The sequence below is a fragment of the Epinephelus moara genome, chromosome 2, assembly GCF_006386435.1.
Source record: "Epinephelus moara isolate mb chromosome 2, YSFRI_EMoa_1.0, whole genome shotgun sequence".
Lineage (NCBI taxonomy): Eukaryota > Metazoa > Chordata > Actinopteri > Perciformes > Serranidae > Epinephelus > Epinephelus moara.
In genome coordinates, this window is record NC_065507.1 from 44,032,279 (window position 1) to 44,050,834 (window position 18,556).

At 41.7% G+C, this 18,556-nt stretch overlaps 1 protein-coding gene across 8 annotated transcripts in view; it reads right to left on the bottom strand.

The window, feature by feature from the left end:
• Positions 1-18,556, bottom strand: part of LOC126397432 (Na(+)/H(+) exchange regulatory cofactor NHE-RF3-like) — a 268,248-nt gene that overhangs the window by 64,247 nt on the left and 185,445 nt on the right. For all 8 annotated transcript variants that reach the window (XM_050056262.1, XM_050056252.1, XM_050056269.1 and 5 more), the window contains 2 exons: positions 7,831-7,967; positions 7,539-7,746 (listed from right to left, as the gene is read on the bottom strand). In XM_050056262.1, the coding sequence (XP_049912219.1) occupies positions 7,539-7,746; positions 7,831-7,967 (345 nt within the window). The remainder of the gene's footprint in view (positions 1-7,538; positions 7,747-7,830; positions 7,968-18,556) is intronic.

The following is an 18,556-nucleotide window of genomic DNA, read 5'->3' on the forward strand; positions in this document are numbered from 1 at the left end:
AGCCCTGTGAGGCAAATTGTGATTTGTGATATTGGGCTTTATAAATAAAATTGATTGATTGATTGATTGAATGTTGAGGTCCGGTTCACTGTCTGCTGTATATTTATGATAAAATTTCTAAAATGTGTTTTTTACGTCTGATGATTTTAGGACCTTCCTGGCTGAGTGTTTATAGGTGGAATGATGTCAGATCAGACGTGTTGCTGACTCCACTTTAGAAACAAGCCCAAAAAACTGCAACCCGCGACTACCAATATTTGTAACACTTTACAAAAAAACAAGCCCAAAGTGGTGGCTAATAAGCGGACCTGGCAACCCAGCTTGTGTGCTTGTGAATACCCGCTGTTACTCTCCCTAAGCCAATCATTATCACTTATGGGGTTGTCTCTCCCTCCCTTCCCTCTCACCTGCCAGACATTTCTCATGGTAAAAGAGATGATTGAGGAAGAACCATCATTTGTTTTCCGTGGGTGTTTTTATGAGAATGTGGGTCTTTCAGGTCAGTCTGAGGAGTGCAAATGGTTTGCATGTCATGCAGTGCGAGACTCGCACTGGTTTGCTTTTGGTCTTATAATCCGATCTTAACCCCTCAAAGTCTTGGTCTTGTCACAATATCAATACACTCTGTACTTGGTCAGACTTGGTCTCGATTAAGGTGGTCTTGACTACAACACTGCACTTTCTTTCTCTGAAGAGGTAGAGAATTTTTGCACCTGGTGGGTATTTGGGTGGGGGACTTTTCTCACCATCAGATTGTTACTCTGTGTCAGTATTATTTCAGTGTTGAATGAATGATTCCAATAAAAAAATGATCACAAAAAAGAATTCTAGCACCTAGGTTCACAGGATTTTGCAAGAAAGGTGATGCCAGTGAGTTAATCAGTGAAAAGGTGGTGATAAACAATTTCAATTCAAAACTCTGAACATCAACAGGTCCTGAGTTAATGGTGCAGCATAAGTTTCCCAACCAATATAGCGAGGCTAGACAAAGCCCCTTCTGTGACATTGAAAACTCTGGCTTTAGGCTTAACATACCTCACTGACCCATGAATCTGCCTTAGGTTGCTTTGACTGCACGTGGGGTCAGTATATATTACAACCCCTGGACACTCTGTAGCGTGCCACCCCATTCACCTGCCTCAGCCCACTTAGATTTACTGGTGTGGTTTATTTCTGAGGACGTTTAGTCCTACAATATTTTGATCATATTCTAATAGAGTTTTGTAAAAAAAAAAAAAAAAAAAAAAGCGCAATATTTTTATAGTTCCAGTTTGGATCTCTATAATCATTTTTAATCATTAACTGGTTTGTTTTTTTTATTCCAGCAGTAACTTTTAGGGTCTTTTACTCTAATCTTCTCTTTCATTCAATCATTCAACATAGATCTCCGTGTGGCAGAGATCACTTTCAGTGATGAATTGATTTTTATTTAGCTTTTTTTTTGCAGTGCACTCAACAACCTGTAAAATGGAATCAAAGGAGCATTACTTCTGTGTGCTTAACCTTTTCATTTTAATAACCTTGGAGACATCATTTATTTCCCTGTTTATGATTTTCATTTTATCCTCTTGTATGAATATGTTTTGATAAGAATGCTGTAGAATAAGTAAATGAATACTGCTGACTGACAGGTACATAATGATAATGGTGCAAGAAATGATTGCACATAGTGACACCTGAGTCCTGTACTACGAAGCCAGTTCAACTTACCCGGGATATCTTTTCGTTATCTGGTTTGACTAACTCTAATACTGGCCATCTGGATAACTGGTACTACAAAGCTGGTTATCAACTAGTTCGTCAACTCTGGGTTATCATATCCTGCCACATGCGTGTTCATGTGAAAGAGGCGGGGTAATTAATTACAGGCAACATCATCACAACCACGATTGAAGTAGGCTGCTTCACAGGCCCAGACTGGCCCACTGGAGAACCGGGGAGTTCCCCGGTGGCCTGGCCCACAAGTGGTCTGCTCTGGCCTGCCTGTCTTTTTTGGCCGAGAGCCCGCCTATGGAGCTACATTAGGGTCAAATGTTTTGTACTTAAATAAAATTTGAAACTGAAAATTCATGTGTTGATCTTGAATTTTGAAAAATACAACAATGTATTCAAAATAAAAATAAGTATATGAAACGTTTTTTTCAGGTTAAATATAATTTTGATTCACTTTGGTAATTCTTTTGAATGAATAATTTATTTTCACTTTTCACTTCCATATATATTTTAACATTTGAGGTCTTATTTTTTTCAGTTGCATGTTTTATCTTTTCAGATTCAGGTCTTATTTTTTACAGTTTCAAATCTTATTTTTTCACTTTCAGATCTTTTTTTTTCAGTTTCAAATCTGTTTTTTGAGTTTCAGACTTTTGACCCTGATGTGGCGTGGGGGGCGTGTCATCAACTGAGAGGGGTGTGGAATCATGAGTGACAGTGCCTTCAGGCAACGTAGAAACTAAAAAAATTCTGACTCAACGCTTATATACACCATATTCATGTGACTGGCAGTGTAAAAATTGATGCCAGTGACAAACTTCCATTTAGAAATCTGTTTTAGACAGTACTGAGCACCAATTGCGGTGTAAGAGCGATAAGTTATGACAGATTTTGCAGTTCAACAGCCACATTTTAAGTGCTGATATGTCCGATTTTCACATAGCACTGTGAACACAGCGTAGTGTCCACTTCCCTTGCGATGATGGCGTCCGGTTGGTCAGATCAATCTGCTGGAGCCCATACATCCAGCACACAGGTGAGAAATGTTATCTAAGTTTTGGGAAATCATAACAAATATTAAGGGGTCGTTTTTGTGACAACATACTTTTTTTTGTGATGTCTTTTAAGTGGCGAATTTGTCAGAGCTGGAAAGTGTGATTGTCCACAGCTCCATCATCACAGCCCTGTTGATGCTTCCTCATCCAGTAAACGTGTCTCCTGGATGAAACCTTTGAGCTTGGGGAAAAGGAAACAATACAAAAACACCTCCCTACTCACCTGACCTGGCTCCAGGTGATTTTTGTGGCACCAGGTAAGTAGGGAGGTCTTTTAGGATTGTTTCCATTTCCCCAAGCTCAAAGGTTTCATCCAGGGGACACATCTGGATGTGGAAGTATCAACAGGGCCGTGACGATGGAGCTGTGAAAATGTAGGCTATGTTGTCACAAAAACGACCCCTTAATACTTGTTATGATTTCCCAAAGCTTAGTTAACATTTTTCACCTGTGTGCTGGATGTATGGGCTCCAGCAGATTGACCCGACCGACTGGATGCCATCATCGCAAGCAAAACCGACACTACGTAGCACTGCGTTCACAGTGCTATGTGGAAATCGGACATATCATCACTTAAAATGTGGCTGTTGATCTGCAAAATCTGGCTTAATTTATCGCTCTTATACCGCAATTGGTGCTCAGTACTGTCTAAAACAGATTTCTAAATGGAAGTTTGTCACTGGCATCAATTTTTACACTGCCAGTCACATGAATATGGTGTATGTAAGTGTTGAGTCAGAATTTTTTTAGTTCCTGCGTTCCCTGAAGGCACTGTCACTCATGATTACACACCCCTCTCAGTTGATGACACGCCCCCCATGCCACATCAGGGTCAAAAGTCTGAAACTCAAAAAACAGATTTGAAACAGAAAAAAAAAAGATCTGAAAGTGAAAAAAAGATTTGAAACTGAAAAAATAAGATTTGAAACTGTAAAAAATAAGACCTGAATCTGAAAAGATAAAACATGCAACTGAAAAAAATAAGAAAAAATAAAAAATAATGTTAAATATATATGGAAGTGAAAAGTAAAAATAAATTATTCATTCAAAAGAATTACCAAAGTGAATCAAAATTATATTTAACCTGAAAAAACGTTTCATATACTTATTTTTATTTTGAATACATTGTTGTATTTTTCAAAATTCAAGATCAACACATGAATTTTCAGTTTCAAATTTTATTTTTTCAAGTACAAAACATTTGACCCTAATGAAGCTCCATACCCGCCCGCTGTCAGAAGTGATAGGTGCTTGTCAGCATTTGTCACAACAATTGGTCAAAAAGTTTTTTTTTTGTAGATTCAAGACGTGATTAGTTTGTTTCGCTTTCCGCCCCGCCCGCCCCCAAATCAGAGTGCCTGTAAACTGAAAGCAGCTTGGTTGTGGAGAGTCAGGTGGAACAGAGAGCAGAGGGTGTGTACGTGTGCCTGTGTGTGCAGACTAGCGCTGTTACAATGGACTAACCACAGGTGGGTTGCAGCGAAGGCTGAAACAGTTTGGGGACCCCTCTTAAGGATAGGCTCTTATCTGTCTAAGTTCAAAAGTTTTCCATATCTATCTAATGTTACTGAAATAAGATCAGATAGGTTGAAGTTGCTGCTGACTTATATTTTTACTTGTTTTACTGTTGCATTGAATATGGATGTTGCCATACTGATTATGATAAGCTGACATCAAAATGATTTCCTGACAAAATAATACAATCATGTTGTTTAGTTCAGCATAATTCCCATTCATATAGGAGTCCTGGTTTATTGAGGGGCACATTTGGTGAGGGTAGGGAAGAGAAAAGCACTGGACTGGAGGACTATGAGTAGGGTTGCTGTTACAGTTGTGTTTAATAGAGTTGCTGGGCTGTAGTTTCCCGGCACGGCGCAGGGTGGCGAACCCCGCGCAGAGCTAGTTTCGAGCAGTGCAACCCGAGGCGCGCTCAGTTTGGTAGTTTGGCAGACCGAGGTGCGCTGAGATGGGTGTGGCGGCGCAGCAGGGGGAGGTGTCGACAGATCCAGCTTGGCGCAGTGACAGTTTCGTGCCAAAAGGCTTCGCCGAAGGTGCGCTAAAAGCTCGCCAGCTGAAACCAGGTCTACTGTCAGCGCAGGCGGAGCGCAGCCGGTGTAAGCCGAAGTTTGGCTGACCGGCGGACAGTGCGCACACGTCACCAAAACCTCACAGGCAGGTTTCCAGAATATCAGGCACATTAACGATGCAATAAATACCCAAAAAAAACACTATTCAATGCAGCTATCTGCAATCAGCACATAAATATATCTCTATATCGACTGTCCCGTCACATCTGATGTCAGATCAAAGGGGATTGTTACCGTTTGGCACGTTTGGCACGCGTAATGGAAACCCAACCTGATTTAATTAACACAGCTGCAAACTAATGAGTTCACATCCCTCTCAGCCAACCACAACAGCCACAGCATCAGATAGGGAGTATATATTCAGCATCTGTCATCTTAGAAAAGTCAAAAGAAAAGAAACAGAGTGAGACTGCGAGAGAGAAAGAGAGAGCGCACACGCGCACGAGAGAAACGCAACATTAATTTACAATTGTGGTGACCTCCTCCCAGGCTACCTTTGCATCATCAGCCTGTGGAGGTCTGCTCGCAGTTCCATATATTCGGACACTGCGAGCAGACCTCCCGGACCAAAACATCAGTTTCCTCCTGGGATAAGTTTGGCCGTCTGGCGCTGCTGCTCTCTTCTGCCATGGCGAATTGAGTAAACTCTCATTACGCCTTCGCGCGGCGCATTTAAGGGTGAGGAGAGGGGCTCATTTGATTGGTGTGATGTGAATGGGCTGTGTAAAACCCACTCCACGCCTTCTTTCCTCCCTCTTTCCGACTTGCGCCGGTAGGAGGGACGGAGGTGGGATAGAGGAGTAGCTGCGCCAGGGCGCACGGTGTGCCAAACTTACAAAATCCGCCTGGCCACACCCAGTTGGTGAAGCGCAGGTGCGCTGCTCCTCCGCCGGACCCGGTCTGCGAAACTAGAGACCGTTGTGTGACTGTCAGTCTGGAATAATAAGCTTTGGTGATTACTTAGCCCATATGTGTGTCCGTGTGCACATGCACTTGTGTGAGCATGTAATGTGTGGATTGATGGGCCTGGGTGGATGTATGACTCCCAGCCTGAATTTTTGTCCCAGTCCGGCCCTGCTGCTTCATATCATTTGAGATGAAATGGGACCACCTACTACAACACAGTAAAATATCAATAGCATGGATGTAAACAATATTCTGTAGTGTTATAACAGAAAATGTAGAAATGCTGAAAATACTATCCAAAAAGACACCATCGGGCCAGTCTTAAATTATATGTAGGTATCACTAGGCTTTATGTGACAGTAGTATAGAGTATTTTTTGCTACTTAGTCTACTTAGTTGCATGATGATGAATATGTCACATAAAACACTTTTAAGTAATGCCAAACTGTTTCTGCAATGAAAGTAAAGGGTGGAAAAGTATCTTACTTAAAGAATGATGAGGTCTATCAGATCAAAATGTTACATTTATAATAACAGAAGCCAATTAACAGTGTGTGGATTATTTTTTAAAAATAAATATTTTTTTTTTTTACCTAGTTCTTATCACACAGGTGTCTCATGTTATTCTGAGTTGCAGTGACGGAATCAGAGTGTAAAATGGCAACACTTTCAGTTATCACTGTGGACTAAAATAAATTTTTCATAAGTTAAAATAGTGCTAAAATCATCCGTTTAGTGTTGTTAACTATCTCTGTGTTTGTTAAAAGCTCTGTTTTAAAACAAATAGATCCCTGTAACAATAAAATGACCTACAATTGCTACTGACCTCTAACAATATATAGGCTACTCTTTTTTTTTTTTTTTTTTTTTTTACAGAGACTCCAGACTTTTGTCCATAGATATTCTTTTCTTCAGTGATCTGATAAGTCAGTGGTCAGGGTGTTGACAGGCTGTGATCCAATACCCTAAAGTTAATCTACTCCGGAGCAGGTTAGCTGTTCAGCATACAATGCCACGGTGATTTATCACGGTAAAAAGAGAACCAGCTTTGTAGTACTGAAAACCCAGACTTAACCCTGAAGTTACCTCGCTAACTCCAAATCCTGCTTCATAGTACAGGCCTCTGTTCAAACTTGTCAATGCAACAAACACTTAAATTGTGCATCCTCTTTTACTGTTCTCGTCAGTGACATGTCCACAATTGGTGGAGCAGACAGAAGTATTGATATGCAATGAGCAGATTAGGGTGTGTTTACATCTATTTATGGCTAACTCTGGCAGTGGAAATTGGATGAATGCCACCCAGTTCTGCAATGACTGAGATTTGTAAAAGAGAACCATATGTACTTGAGGCTTTGTAAACCTGATGAAGAGAATGTGTATGGCTATTTCTTTTTTTGGTTGTCTACACAGTTTTGTGCATCGGACTCAGAAACTTCAATCAGATTTGAAAAGCAGCCAACACGAAACTAGTGCTAATTTTTTTACTATTTTTTTTTACTTGGTATCAACATAATATTGCAGTATATATTGAGACACATAGCATGACAAAATGGAAATGTTTAGTTGTTGTGGACAGATATGGTTCTAAGGATTTGAAATTATGCTTTTGTTATCTCAGTTCTTCACTACCTTTGTGTAATCTGAACTACATGTTATATCAGGTTTACATGGCAGCCTTTGTCTTTATAAAATGGTGAGGTGGCTGTTTGAGTTCAGTATGTATATATATGTATGTGTATGATTGTTGTCATGTGTCCAGCAGTGTATATTTCACCTTTCAGTTGAGTGCCTGCCAGCTTCTCTTGTTTCAGCAGGAAGCCGTATCCATCGTGCCCTTTAACCAGATGCATGGTTTTGGCAGTGTGAGGGAGGCTGCAGCATTCTGACACCACAGGCAGGATGGGCATCTTCCTCCTGACATTGCAAGACTCACTTTCACTGTCAATGACCAGCACTGTCACTGAGTCCCCACTCTTCTTCACCTGAGAACCAAACACACTGCAGGAGTCACACACGTCAAGTTGAAAAAAACACACAAGTACGATGTGCGGAAATTGGATTCATACAATTCTGTTGAGAGTGGAATGTGTGAGTGTTGACACCATGACTCCGTTGAGCCAGATCAGTCTGTCTCCAGTGCAGACACCAGCTTTCTCTGCTGGACCATCAGTCACTGTCCTCACCATGTACTGACCCTTCTGACCTGGTGACACACAGTAACTATTATCATAATCATCATTATCATCAGTGGGATGCCATATAAAACTGTTGTCAGCTGTTAATAAATGATTAGGCTACTTACTAATGTGATTTTAGGAACTAAGTATCTATGTAGGGGTGGAACAATGAATCCAGCGATTCTACTGTATGATACAAGCTTCATTAAGGAATAGTCCAAGATTTTTGGAACTACCTCTGTTGTCTTTCTTAGAGTGAGATGTTCAGATCCATCTCATGTTTGTGTGTAAGTACAGACCTGGAATAAGGATGTGTTCAGCCTAGCTTAGCATTAACACCAGCAGCAGGAGGAAACAGCTTGCCTGGCTCTGTCCAACGTTCAATAACACATCTACCAACACCTCTAATTGTGACAGTTCGTACTCCGCGTTCATTTCGTCCGTATTTCTGCACGTTTCCATAAAGCTTACGGATACGGGCCAAACGGAGCAGTACCACCGGGAACCGTGGGGGCAGTGTTGCTGTCACTACCTGATACGTAGCTCTAGTGAGACACGAAGAAGAAATAACACTTCAATTTCTCTCATCGGCAGTACTAGAGAAAAAAATTCTCCGTCCTCCAGTCGCGATGTATTTAACGGCCTCACCAACCACCGCCTCCTACAACGCTGCCTCTGTTTTTGTCTTTTATGCAAGAGGTACATTATCAATATCTCCTCCACAGTCGCCATGCTTGTTTTTGAGTTTGTTGTTGTCATAAACTTTTGACGCTGGGCTGCCTCCTGGTGGATATATTATATATTGGTTATCCATGCCAACGTAAAGGGCGCATGGAAGTATGCGGGCAGTGACAGTAACATCGTTTGAAACGGACGTATACATTTTCGTACGTAAAGGGAGCATAAATGAGCCCTCAGTCGTCACAGTTTTAAACCTCACAACCAAACCTCACAAAGGACATACACTTTGAAAGAATATACACCCTCACATTGAAAGGCACATTCAATAAACAACAACACACAGCTTTTAAGTTGAACGGTATGTATTCTCTTATAAATCAAACTCAAAATCCCACAGACCTAAAGTTCATAACAAAATTCAATCCAACTCAAACTCCCATACAAAATTGTTTGTTTTCTGCTCATGAAAGGAATTCAACGTCATGTCACAGTGTCAGTCAGTCCAGTCCAGTCAGACTCAGCTCCAGTCTGGCTTTATGGCTGCTGCATTGCTTGCTGCTGGTTGTGGAGAGTTACAGGCTTCCGTGTTTGACTGAGTGGCGGAGTGGAAATGAATTAAAGTGATCCGAGAGAGTACAGCTTCAGCGGGTGGAAACAGCGTTTGAAACGGTAGGTGAAGGCAGGATATAAGGAATTTGAAAGAAACATAGTTCCTGCTCACAGCAAACTGAGTTATGGAATAAAAAAGCAGATAAGTAATACGCCACACCCAGACACACTAATCAAACACAAACCAATCTTCAGGGCTTGGTTAATACAGAGCATGTGCACCTGCTAGAAACACAATGCAAGTTAAGACTGCAAACAGTGACAAATGGGCCTTTTTACTTGCCCACATGTCTGAGTCTTGTACTACAAAGCCAGTTAAACTTACCCAGGATATCTTTTTGTTATCTGGTTTGACGAACCCTAACGTTGGCCGTCTGGATAACCAGTACTATAAAGCTGGTTATCAACTAGTTCAGTTAACTCTGGGTTTTCCTATCCAGCAACAAGCATGTTCATGTGAAAGAGGCGAGGGTATTGATTGCGAGCAACATCATCAGAACCATGAATGAAGTAGACTACTTCATATCGTACGAGATGAAACAGTACCAAAACTGTCTGGCACTGGGAGACAGTAATATGTAAATGGTGTGGGATGTAAACAGTATACTGGATGACATAAAATGTAAAAACACTACCCAAAAATTCACTGTTGGCTTCAACTTAGATTACATGCAACAGGCCTATGTGACATTAGTATAGAGTATGTTTTACTGTTGAGTTGGATGATGATGAATATGTCAAATAGAACACCTAAAGTGTGTAAAAGTAGCCTGGTTAATGACTGATGAGGTCTCTCTGACCAAAATGTTGCATTTATAATACCAGGAGCCAACTAACAGTGTGTGGATTATTTTGCCAAGAAAATATTATGTGTTTTATCCTAGTTCTCATCACATAGGTGTCTCGTATTATTTTGAGCTGCAGTGATGGAATCGGAGTGTAAAAGTAGCAGCACTAACACTGACTAAAATAAACAAAAGTAATTTCAAATAGTGCTGAAACTTAGTAACTGGAAATGACGTGCAACTGTTCCCAAGAAAGTCATATCGCAGTTAAAAAGTGCTCTACAAAAAAGCCTCTTGGACCATAAAAGTCTGCAATGGTGGATTTTTTTTTTTGCAAATTTGCATGAATTCAAATAAACACAAGAAATTTGTGCTCTAGAGAAAGGATCAGCACACAGTGAATAACTTCCTAAGCCCTATGATAAGCTATTATGGCAAGGCTTAACTATACAGACCAATGAGCAGTGATAACTAACACGTCTTTGGGGTCATCAGGTGGGAACCTCCTTTCACCAGTGTTTCATCTAGTTGGTCCCACGACACCTCCAGGAGGCTAGACAGTGATCTCTTGCGTCCCAGAGACACTCCCCTAATGCCAGCTCTCACTGCTCCCTGCACCGACCCAACAACCTCCTTTACCTTACATTACACATGGTTTTCTCAGCCCAACCAGCACTGCCACCTTCAACAAACCCAGGCTCCGTTTATGCGAGCTCCAGGTAGCGACCGTGCCAATACCACCTTTCCTAGCACATTTACCATACCCTATTTCACATGCTACATATCATAACTCCAGTATAAGCTAAAGTTAAAGGGAGATTCAAATAGACCACTTTTCTCCTGAGAGGACTGATTGGTGGATCTCTCCACCTGATCTCAAGGAGTTATGTATCCTGCCTAGTAGGTCCGCCTGCTGGCCCCCAACTGACATTATTCCTCCTCATCGAAATCCACTGACTAGATCTAGCTGCTTCATCTGACATTTCCTTCACTGTCTTCCTCAAACTCTGTCCCCGAACTCCGAGTTCCCCCAGGAACGAGACAGCTGATCTTGCTGTGAATCCCCTACACCCCACTTCCACTGGACAAATCCTAGTTTTCCACCCTCGGTGCTCAGCTTCTGCTCCTAATGCTGCATACCTAAGCTTTTTTCTTTCATAGGCTTCTTCCACTGAGTCTTCCCAAGGAACTGTCAGCTCAATGAAATAAACTATCCGTTGACTCACTGACCACAACACTATGTCAAAGACTTTATTCTTCAATTTTCCAATGAGCATCAATTATAACATAGGACATATGAACAATTCCAAGACAAAAACAACATACAAACAACAAACCCCACCCACCCACCCCAAGGCTCAAAAGAAGAAAAAGAAAGAAAGGGGCACACAGACTATCTCTTATGAGAAAAAAAAAGGGAGATGGGATAAAGAGGTCTACTGGAAGGGGATGCTTTGAATGAAGTTTACAAAAGGGCTCCAAGTTAAAGTGAAATTCCTACGGTTTTTATCTATTCTGTATCTAAGCTTTTCCAACGGTAGCAAGGAAAGTACCTCCTTCACCCACTGTAAAAAAAATGGTGCTTTATCTGACTTCAGAGATGCAAACGCTACAGCATTTGCTTGCAATGTATTTATTTTACAATTGGGGGGTGGTATGTCAAATATAGTAGTGTAAAAATTAGGAATCATGGTCTGTTCGCAAATATGCGAAAATACAATAAATATATTTTCCCAGTAACCGTTAAGGGAGGGGCACATCCAAAACATGTGTCCTGTAGAAGCAGGGCTATGATTACATCTTGGACATCCAGGGTTAGTACTCGGAAAGATTTTCGCTAGTTTGTCTCTTGAATAGTGTAGGCAATGGAGTACCTTAAATTGAATCAAACCATGCCGCAAACACAATGAAGAGGTGTGAATGCGAGTTAGGCTCCCTCCCCATGCCTCTTCTGAAATTTCCACACCCAAATCCTGCTCCCAAGCCCGTCTAGTTTTATCCCATGAAACAGGCTTTAATTCTTGTAGTTTTGTATAAATTATAGATACCCGTTTTCTCTCAAAAGGATCTAGTTCCAAAATTGTATCTAATGGGCTTTTGGGTGGCAAATAAGGGAATGTTGGGAATATTTTCTTTGCACAGCTACAGATCTGAAGATATCTGAAAAAATGGTTGGTGGGTATGTTGTGGTTCTCCTTCACAGTATCAAAAGAGGAAAGGGTGTCTGTGTATATATTACTGAAAAACACCAGACCATTCCCATGCCAGTACTGGAATGCCCTGTCGAAAAGAGAAGCTGGAAAAAAAGGATTGTCTGCAATGGGAAAAAAACAGCTGGCCTGTTTCAGACCAAAGTGTTTCCTAAATTGTAGCCATATCTTCAAAGAAGCTATCTATCTGCACCTTGTGAGTATATGGTAACGAAGAGGTAAGTATTGGCAATGGGTTAGACAACAATTCCATCTGCGCCCAGTCAGTACCCTGTTTATTTTTATACATAAAAATCCAATGTAGAAATTTAGCGATGTTTGCTGCCCAATAATAGAAAATTAAATTGGGAAGGCTAAGACCCCCTGCCTCTTTAGAAGCCTCCAAATATTCTTTCCTCATCCTCGGGTTCGAGTTGTTCCATATAAACGATGAAATTAACCTATCTAACTGTTGGAAAGTTGACTTTGAAATAAATATTGGGATCATTTGGAAAAGGTACAAATATTTAGGTAGTAGTGACATCTTAACTATATTGATACGACCTACTAGTGACATTGGTAAAGCTGACCATCTTTTAAAAAAGTGTTTCGTTTGTTCTACTAATGTTTTAAAATTACTGTTATATAGCCTTGACATTGAATGCGTGACTTTAATTCCTAAATATGTGAAGGCATTTGTTTCAAGTCTGAACGGTTAAGTCAGAATAATCACGGTCTGTTTCGTTAATTGGGAAAAATTAGGCTTTTTGAATAATTTATTCTGTACCCTGAAATATGGCCAAAGTTATCTAAAATATTAAGCACTCTAGGTATGGATTCTGTCGGTGCGGATATATATAATAACAGGTCATCCGCGTACAGAGAAACCTTATGGCATTTATCTCCCCTCGTAATTCCCTTGACACCATCATCTGCTCTAATAGCTATCGCTAGTGGTTCAATCGCCAAGTCGAACAGGTAGGGAGAAAGGCTACATCCTTGCCTACAACCCCTATTAAGCTGAAAATAATCTGAAATTTGATTGTTGGTGCGTACTGCGGCTGTTGGTGACTGATATAATATTTTAATCCACGTTGAGAATACAAGGCCAAATCCAAATCTTTCTAAGACTGCAAATTGATATTGTCAGTCGACGCGGTCGAACGCCTTTTCGGCGTCTAATGAAACTACTACCTCTGATTGATCTGTTAGGTGTGATGTATATACTATATTGAGAAGGCGGCGCATATTGTAAAAAGATTGTCTGCCTGGTATAAAGCCCGTTTGGTCTTAAAAAGATTGTCTGCCTGGTATAAAGCCCGTTTGGTCTGGATCAATAACTGATGAAACTACTGTCTCAATTCGGGTTGCCAAATTTTTTTTTAGGATTTTATAGTCACAATTCAGCAGGCTTACTGGACGATATGAGCCACATACTAATGGGTCTTTGTCTTTTTTAAGTAAAACTGATATTATTGCCTGTGTCATTGTCTCAGGTAGTCCCCTTCGTTTATAAATGTCATTATATAGTAGTTTAAGAATTGGTGCCAATTTAGCTGCAAATTCTTTGTAATAGTCAATTGAGAAACCGTCTGGACCCGGCGCTTTGTTGCTCTGCATTGATTTTATTGCTTGTACCACTTCTGTAGCCGAAATCTCCCTATCTATCTGTGCTTGGTCTTCCGGGGTTATCTGTAGGATTGTCAGGTTATCCAAAAAGTCAGAAATAGATGATAAGTCACTTGGTGGTTTTGAGCTGTAGAGATTGATATAATATTGTTTGAAAGAATTATTGATGTCATCTGGATTTGTGGTCCTAACCCCTGCTGAACTAATCTCAGGTATAGTGTTAGCCGCTGCCGACTGTTTGATCTGATGGGCCAGCAGCTTTCCAGCTTTTCCCCCATGTTCGTAAAATGTCTGCCTAGATTTAAAAAATAACCTTTCTGTTTGTTTAATAGAAATACTGTCGTACTCTGTTTTTAGTAGTATTTTCCTTTTATAGAGATCAGGCGTAGGAGCGTCCGCATACTGGCGGTCTATTTCCTCTATATCATGGGATAGGTCTGTCAAACGCTCTCTATATTTCCTCCTCTCATATGCAGTATAAGAAATTATTTGGCCCCTGATGAAGGCTTTAAGAGCCTCCCAAACGGTCGTTAATTCTATATCTGGAGTATGATTAATTTCCATGAAATCATCTATTTGCTGTATGAGAAATTCTTTAAATGAGTTTTTAGAAAGCAGCAGGGGGTCAAATCGCCAGGTGGGGACCTGCTTTATTCCATACCGGTTTGCCTGAGCCAAGCCCCAGGCCTCCCTGGCCAAACTGAACATTACCTACAATCTCTGAATGCCTAAGAGGTGCCTCTGCCTCCTGAACTGCAGATCTTGGCTTCCATTTCCTCCCCTTGGTTGGATTTGGAACCACACTCCTAACTATCACGTCCTTACTCCCATATAACAACAGCTCTGTCCTGACCTTGGTACATTTAAATTCCTCTGTTAAACTAGATACTGGCAGCTGAAGTATCCCTTTTCCATACAATGCAACACTACTTAGACACCTAGGAGCGCCCAACTACTTCCTAATATAGAAGCTAACCGACCTTTCTATTCTCTCCACAACGGATATTGGAATTTCATAAACTGACAGTGGCCACATTACCCGAGGATATAGCCCATAAGGAAAAACTCCTCAAAAAACCCCTTTTTAACAGGGAAAAAAAACAGTAGAAACCTCAGGAAGAGCAACTGAGGAGGGATCCCTCTTCCAGGACGGACAGACGTGCAATAGATGTTGTACAGAACAGATCAACATAATAAATTAACAGTAATCCGTATGACACAGTGAGACAGAAAGAGAGACAGAGACAGAGAGAGAAGCAGGACAGATGGTAACGGTAATAGCTTACAACAACATTAATGAAAGTAATAATATTATAATTATGATTCTGGCTATTGTGGTACAATATGTTGAAAGTATATATTAATATCTGATAGTATACATATGTGACAATAATCATATGTGTATAATAACAGTAGCGGTATGACTAATGATAACAGCAGCAGCAGGAGGTATCTGGCAGGACCACGGCAGCAGCACAACCACACACACGTCACACTATCCAGGCACCGCTGCGATATAAGTTAACCTGTGAGACAGTGGAGCTCAAAGCCCCCCGGAGAAGAAGCCGAGTTAGTGACATGCAGTATGGCCAAGTTAGAGCGATGCAGTAACAGGACATGAGAGAGAGAGAGAGAGAAGGAGAGAGAGGAGAGAAGGTGCCCGGTGTATTATAGGAGGTCCCCCGGCAGACTAGGCCTAAGTCAGCCTAACTAGGGGCTGGTACAAGGCAAGCCTGAGCTGGCCCTAACTATAAGCTTTATCAAAAAGGAAAGTCTTAAGTCTAGTCTTAAATGTGGAGACAGTGTCTGCCTCTCGGACTGCAACAGGAAGATGATTCCACAGGAGAGGAGCCTGATAGCTGAAGGCTCTGGCTCCTGATCTAGTTTTGGACTTTAGGGACCACAAGTAACCCTGCATTCTCAGAGCGCAGTGTTCTGGTGGGATCATATGGCACTATGAGCTCTCTAAGATATGACAGAGCCTCATTCATTCTGAATTAGCTGGAGAGTTTTTAAAGACTTATTAGAGCTACCTGATAATAGGGAGTTACAGTAATCCAGTCTAGAGGTAACTAAAGCATGGACCAAGTTTTCTGCATTTTTTCGGGTCAGGATAGGCCTAATTTTCACAATATTACGCAGATGAAAAAATGTGGTCCATGAGGTTTGTTTTAAATGAGAATTAAAAGACAAATCTTGATCAAATATTACTCTGAGGTTTCTTACAGTAGCGTTAGAGGCCAGAGCAATGCCATCTAGAGAAACTATGTCATCAGATAAAGAGTCTCTGAGTTGTTTGGGGCCAAGAACAATAACTTCAGTTTTGTCTGAAATTGGTGCTCATCCAAGTTTTCATGTCGCGCCGTGAAACAGGAAATTGCTATAACTTTGGAGTAAATGGTCCGATGTCCACCAGACTTCACATGATTCATATTAGTCCCACCCTGAACACACTTATACGTGATAGTCATAGTGCCACCTAGTGGCGAAAGGAAGTACTTCTTATCAGACACTTATCTTTGGATTAACCTGAAATTTCAATGCTGTGGTCTATATTTGATGTACACAAACATGACATATCATTACTGTCTACGCTTGCTGCAGAGAGTTTCATTTTGATGTCTCGCCATGAAACAGGAAATTGCTATAAATTTGGAGTAAATGGTCCGATGTCCACCAAACTTCACGATTCATATTTGTCCCACCTTGAAAACATTTATATGACAATATACTGTGATAGTCAGAGCACCACCTACTTTTCCCAGGACCAGCGGTGCTGGAAACTCTATTGTTTTTGTTCAGATTTTTATTATTAGGGGTCCAAGCCCGCAGGGCCTGGGGAACGCGTATGCAAGCAGATGCGTTTCCCAGGACCACGGTGCTGGGAAACCTATTGTTTTTGTTCGGATTTTTAGGGGTCCAAGCCCACGGGGCCTGGGGAACGCATATGTTTATTATTATTAGGGCCCGAGCGATGACGAAGTCGTCCGTGAGGACCCTATTGTAATCGTGCTGTTTATTATTATTTATGATTAGGGCCCGAGCGACGATGAAGTTTTCTGTGAGGACGCTATTGTAATTGCGCTGTTTATTATTTCTTAGGATCCGAGCGATGACGAAGTCATCCGTAGGACCCTATTGTAATCGCGCTGTTTATTATTATTATTTATTAGGGCCCGAGCGACGACGAAGTCGTCCGCCGAGGACCCTATTGAAATCGCGCTGTTTATTATAAGGGCCCAAGCGACGACAAAGTTGTCCGAGGACCCTATTGAAATCATGCTGTTTATTATTAGGGCCCGAGCGACGACGAAGTCGTCCGAGGACCCTATTGAAATCGTGCTGTTTATTATTATTATTATTATTAGGGCCCGAGCGACGACGAAGTCGTCCGCGGAGGACCCTATTGAAATCGCACTGTTTATTATTAGGGCCCGAGCACCGACCGAAGGCCGGTGAAGGCCCTATTGAAACTGCGCCGTTTATTATTATTAGGGCCCGAGCGACGACGAAGTCGTCCGAGGACCCCACTGAAATCGTGCTGTTTATTAGGGCCCGAGCAGGTCACAGACCTGCAAGGTCTCTATTGTTTTTCGAACGATTATTATTAGGGCCCAAGCAGGTCACAAACCTGCGAGGTCCCTATTGTTTTTCGAATGATTATTATTAGGGCCCGAGCACCTAGCGGTGCGAGGACCCTATTGAAATGCAAGGATTTTTTATTAGGGCCCGAGCACCAACCGAAGGCCGGTGAAGGCCCTATTGAAACTGCTCCGTTTATTATTATTAGGGCCCGAGCAACGACGAAGTCGTCCGAGGACCCCACTGAATTCGTGCTGTTTATTCGGGCCCGAGCAGGTCACAGACCTGCGAGGTCCCTATTGTTTTTCGAATGATTATTATTAGGGCCCGAGCACCTAGCGGTGCGAGGACCCTATTGAAATGCAAGGATTTTTTATTAGGGCCCGAGCAACGACGAAGTCGTCCGAGGACCCTATAGAAATCGTGCTGTTTATTATTATTATTATTCTTGCAACATTTCGTGTCCCAATTTCGGCCCTTTCCCAAATTTGAAAATGCTTCTAACTTTCCACATTCGTCCGGACACATCCGAAATTCGATATTTTTGGGCGGTTGCACATGGTCGGCGCGAAATACCGAAATAGCGCCCCCCTACAATAATGGTGTCCATGTGGCGGCGTGGTGACTATCGATCCCTCGCCACTAAATACGTTTGGCATTTTGATGGCTTCAACGACCTCATCTCCTCATGAAAATGGATACACAGGTCAAGAATGGCGAGCTCTTACATCTGATAGGGGCGTCACCCATGGGGGGGACAAAAAGCCTCTATAGCGCCCCCTTGAAATTTTCAAAGACCCCTCCCCATGAGGGTTTTTTTGGAGTTGGAACATGAAAATGGGTACACATGTGTATATTGTCCAGACGCACATAAAAGTCTCTGGCACCAATGGTCTACTCCAAACAGGAAGTCGGCCATTTTGATTTTGACTTGTCATTTTGGCGTAACTTCCACATGTTCTATTTTAACGAACTCGTCCTAGGGATTTCATCCAATCGACTTCAAATTTTTTACAGATCATCCAGAGACCATGCTGATGAAAAGTTATTAAAAGCTTTCCTCTATGTCAAGGGGCGTGGCCGCTATGGTGCCTCCCTTGCCACCAAATACGTTTGGCTTTTTGATGGCTTCACCGTCCC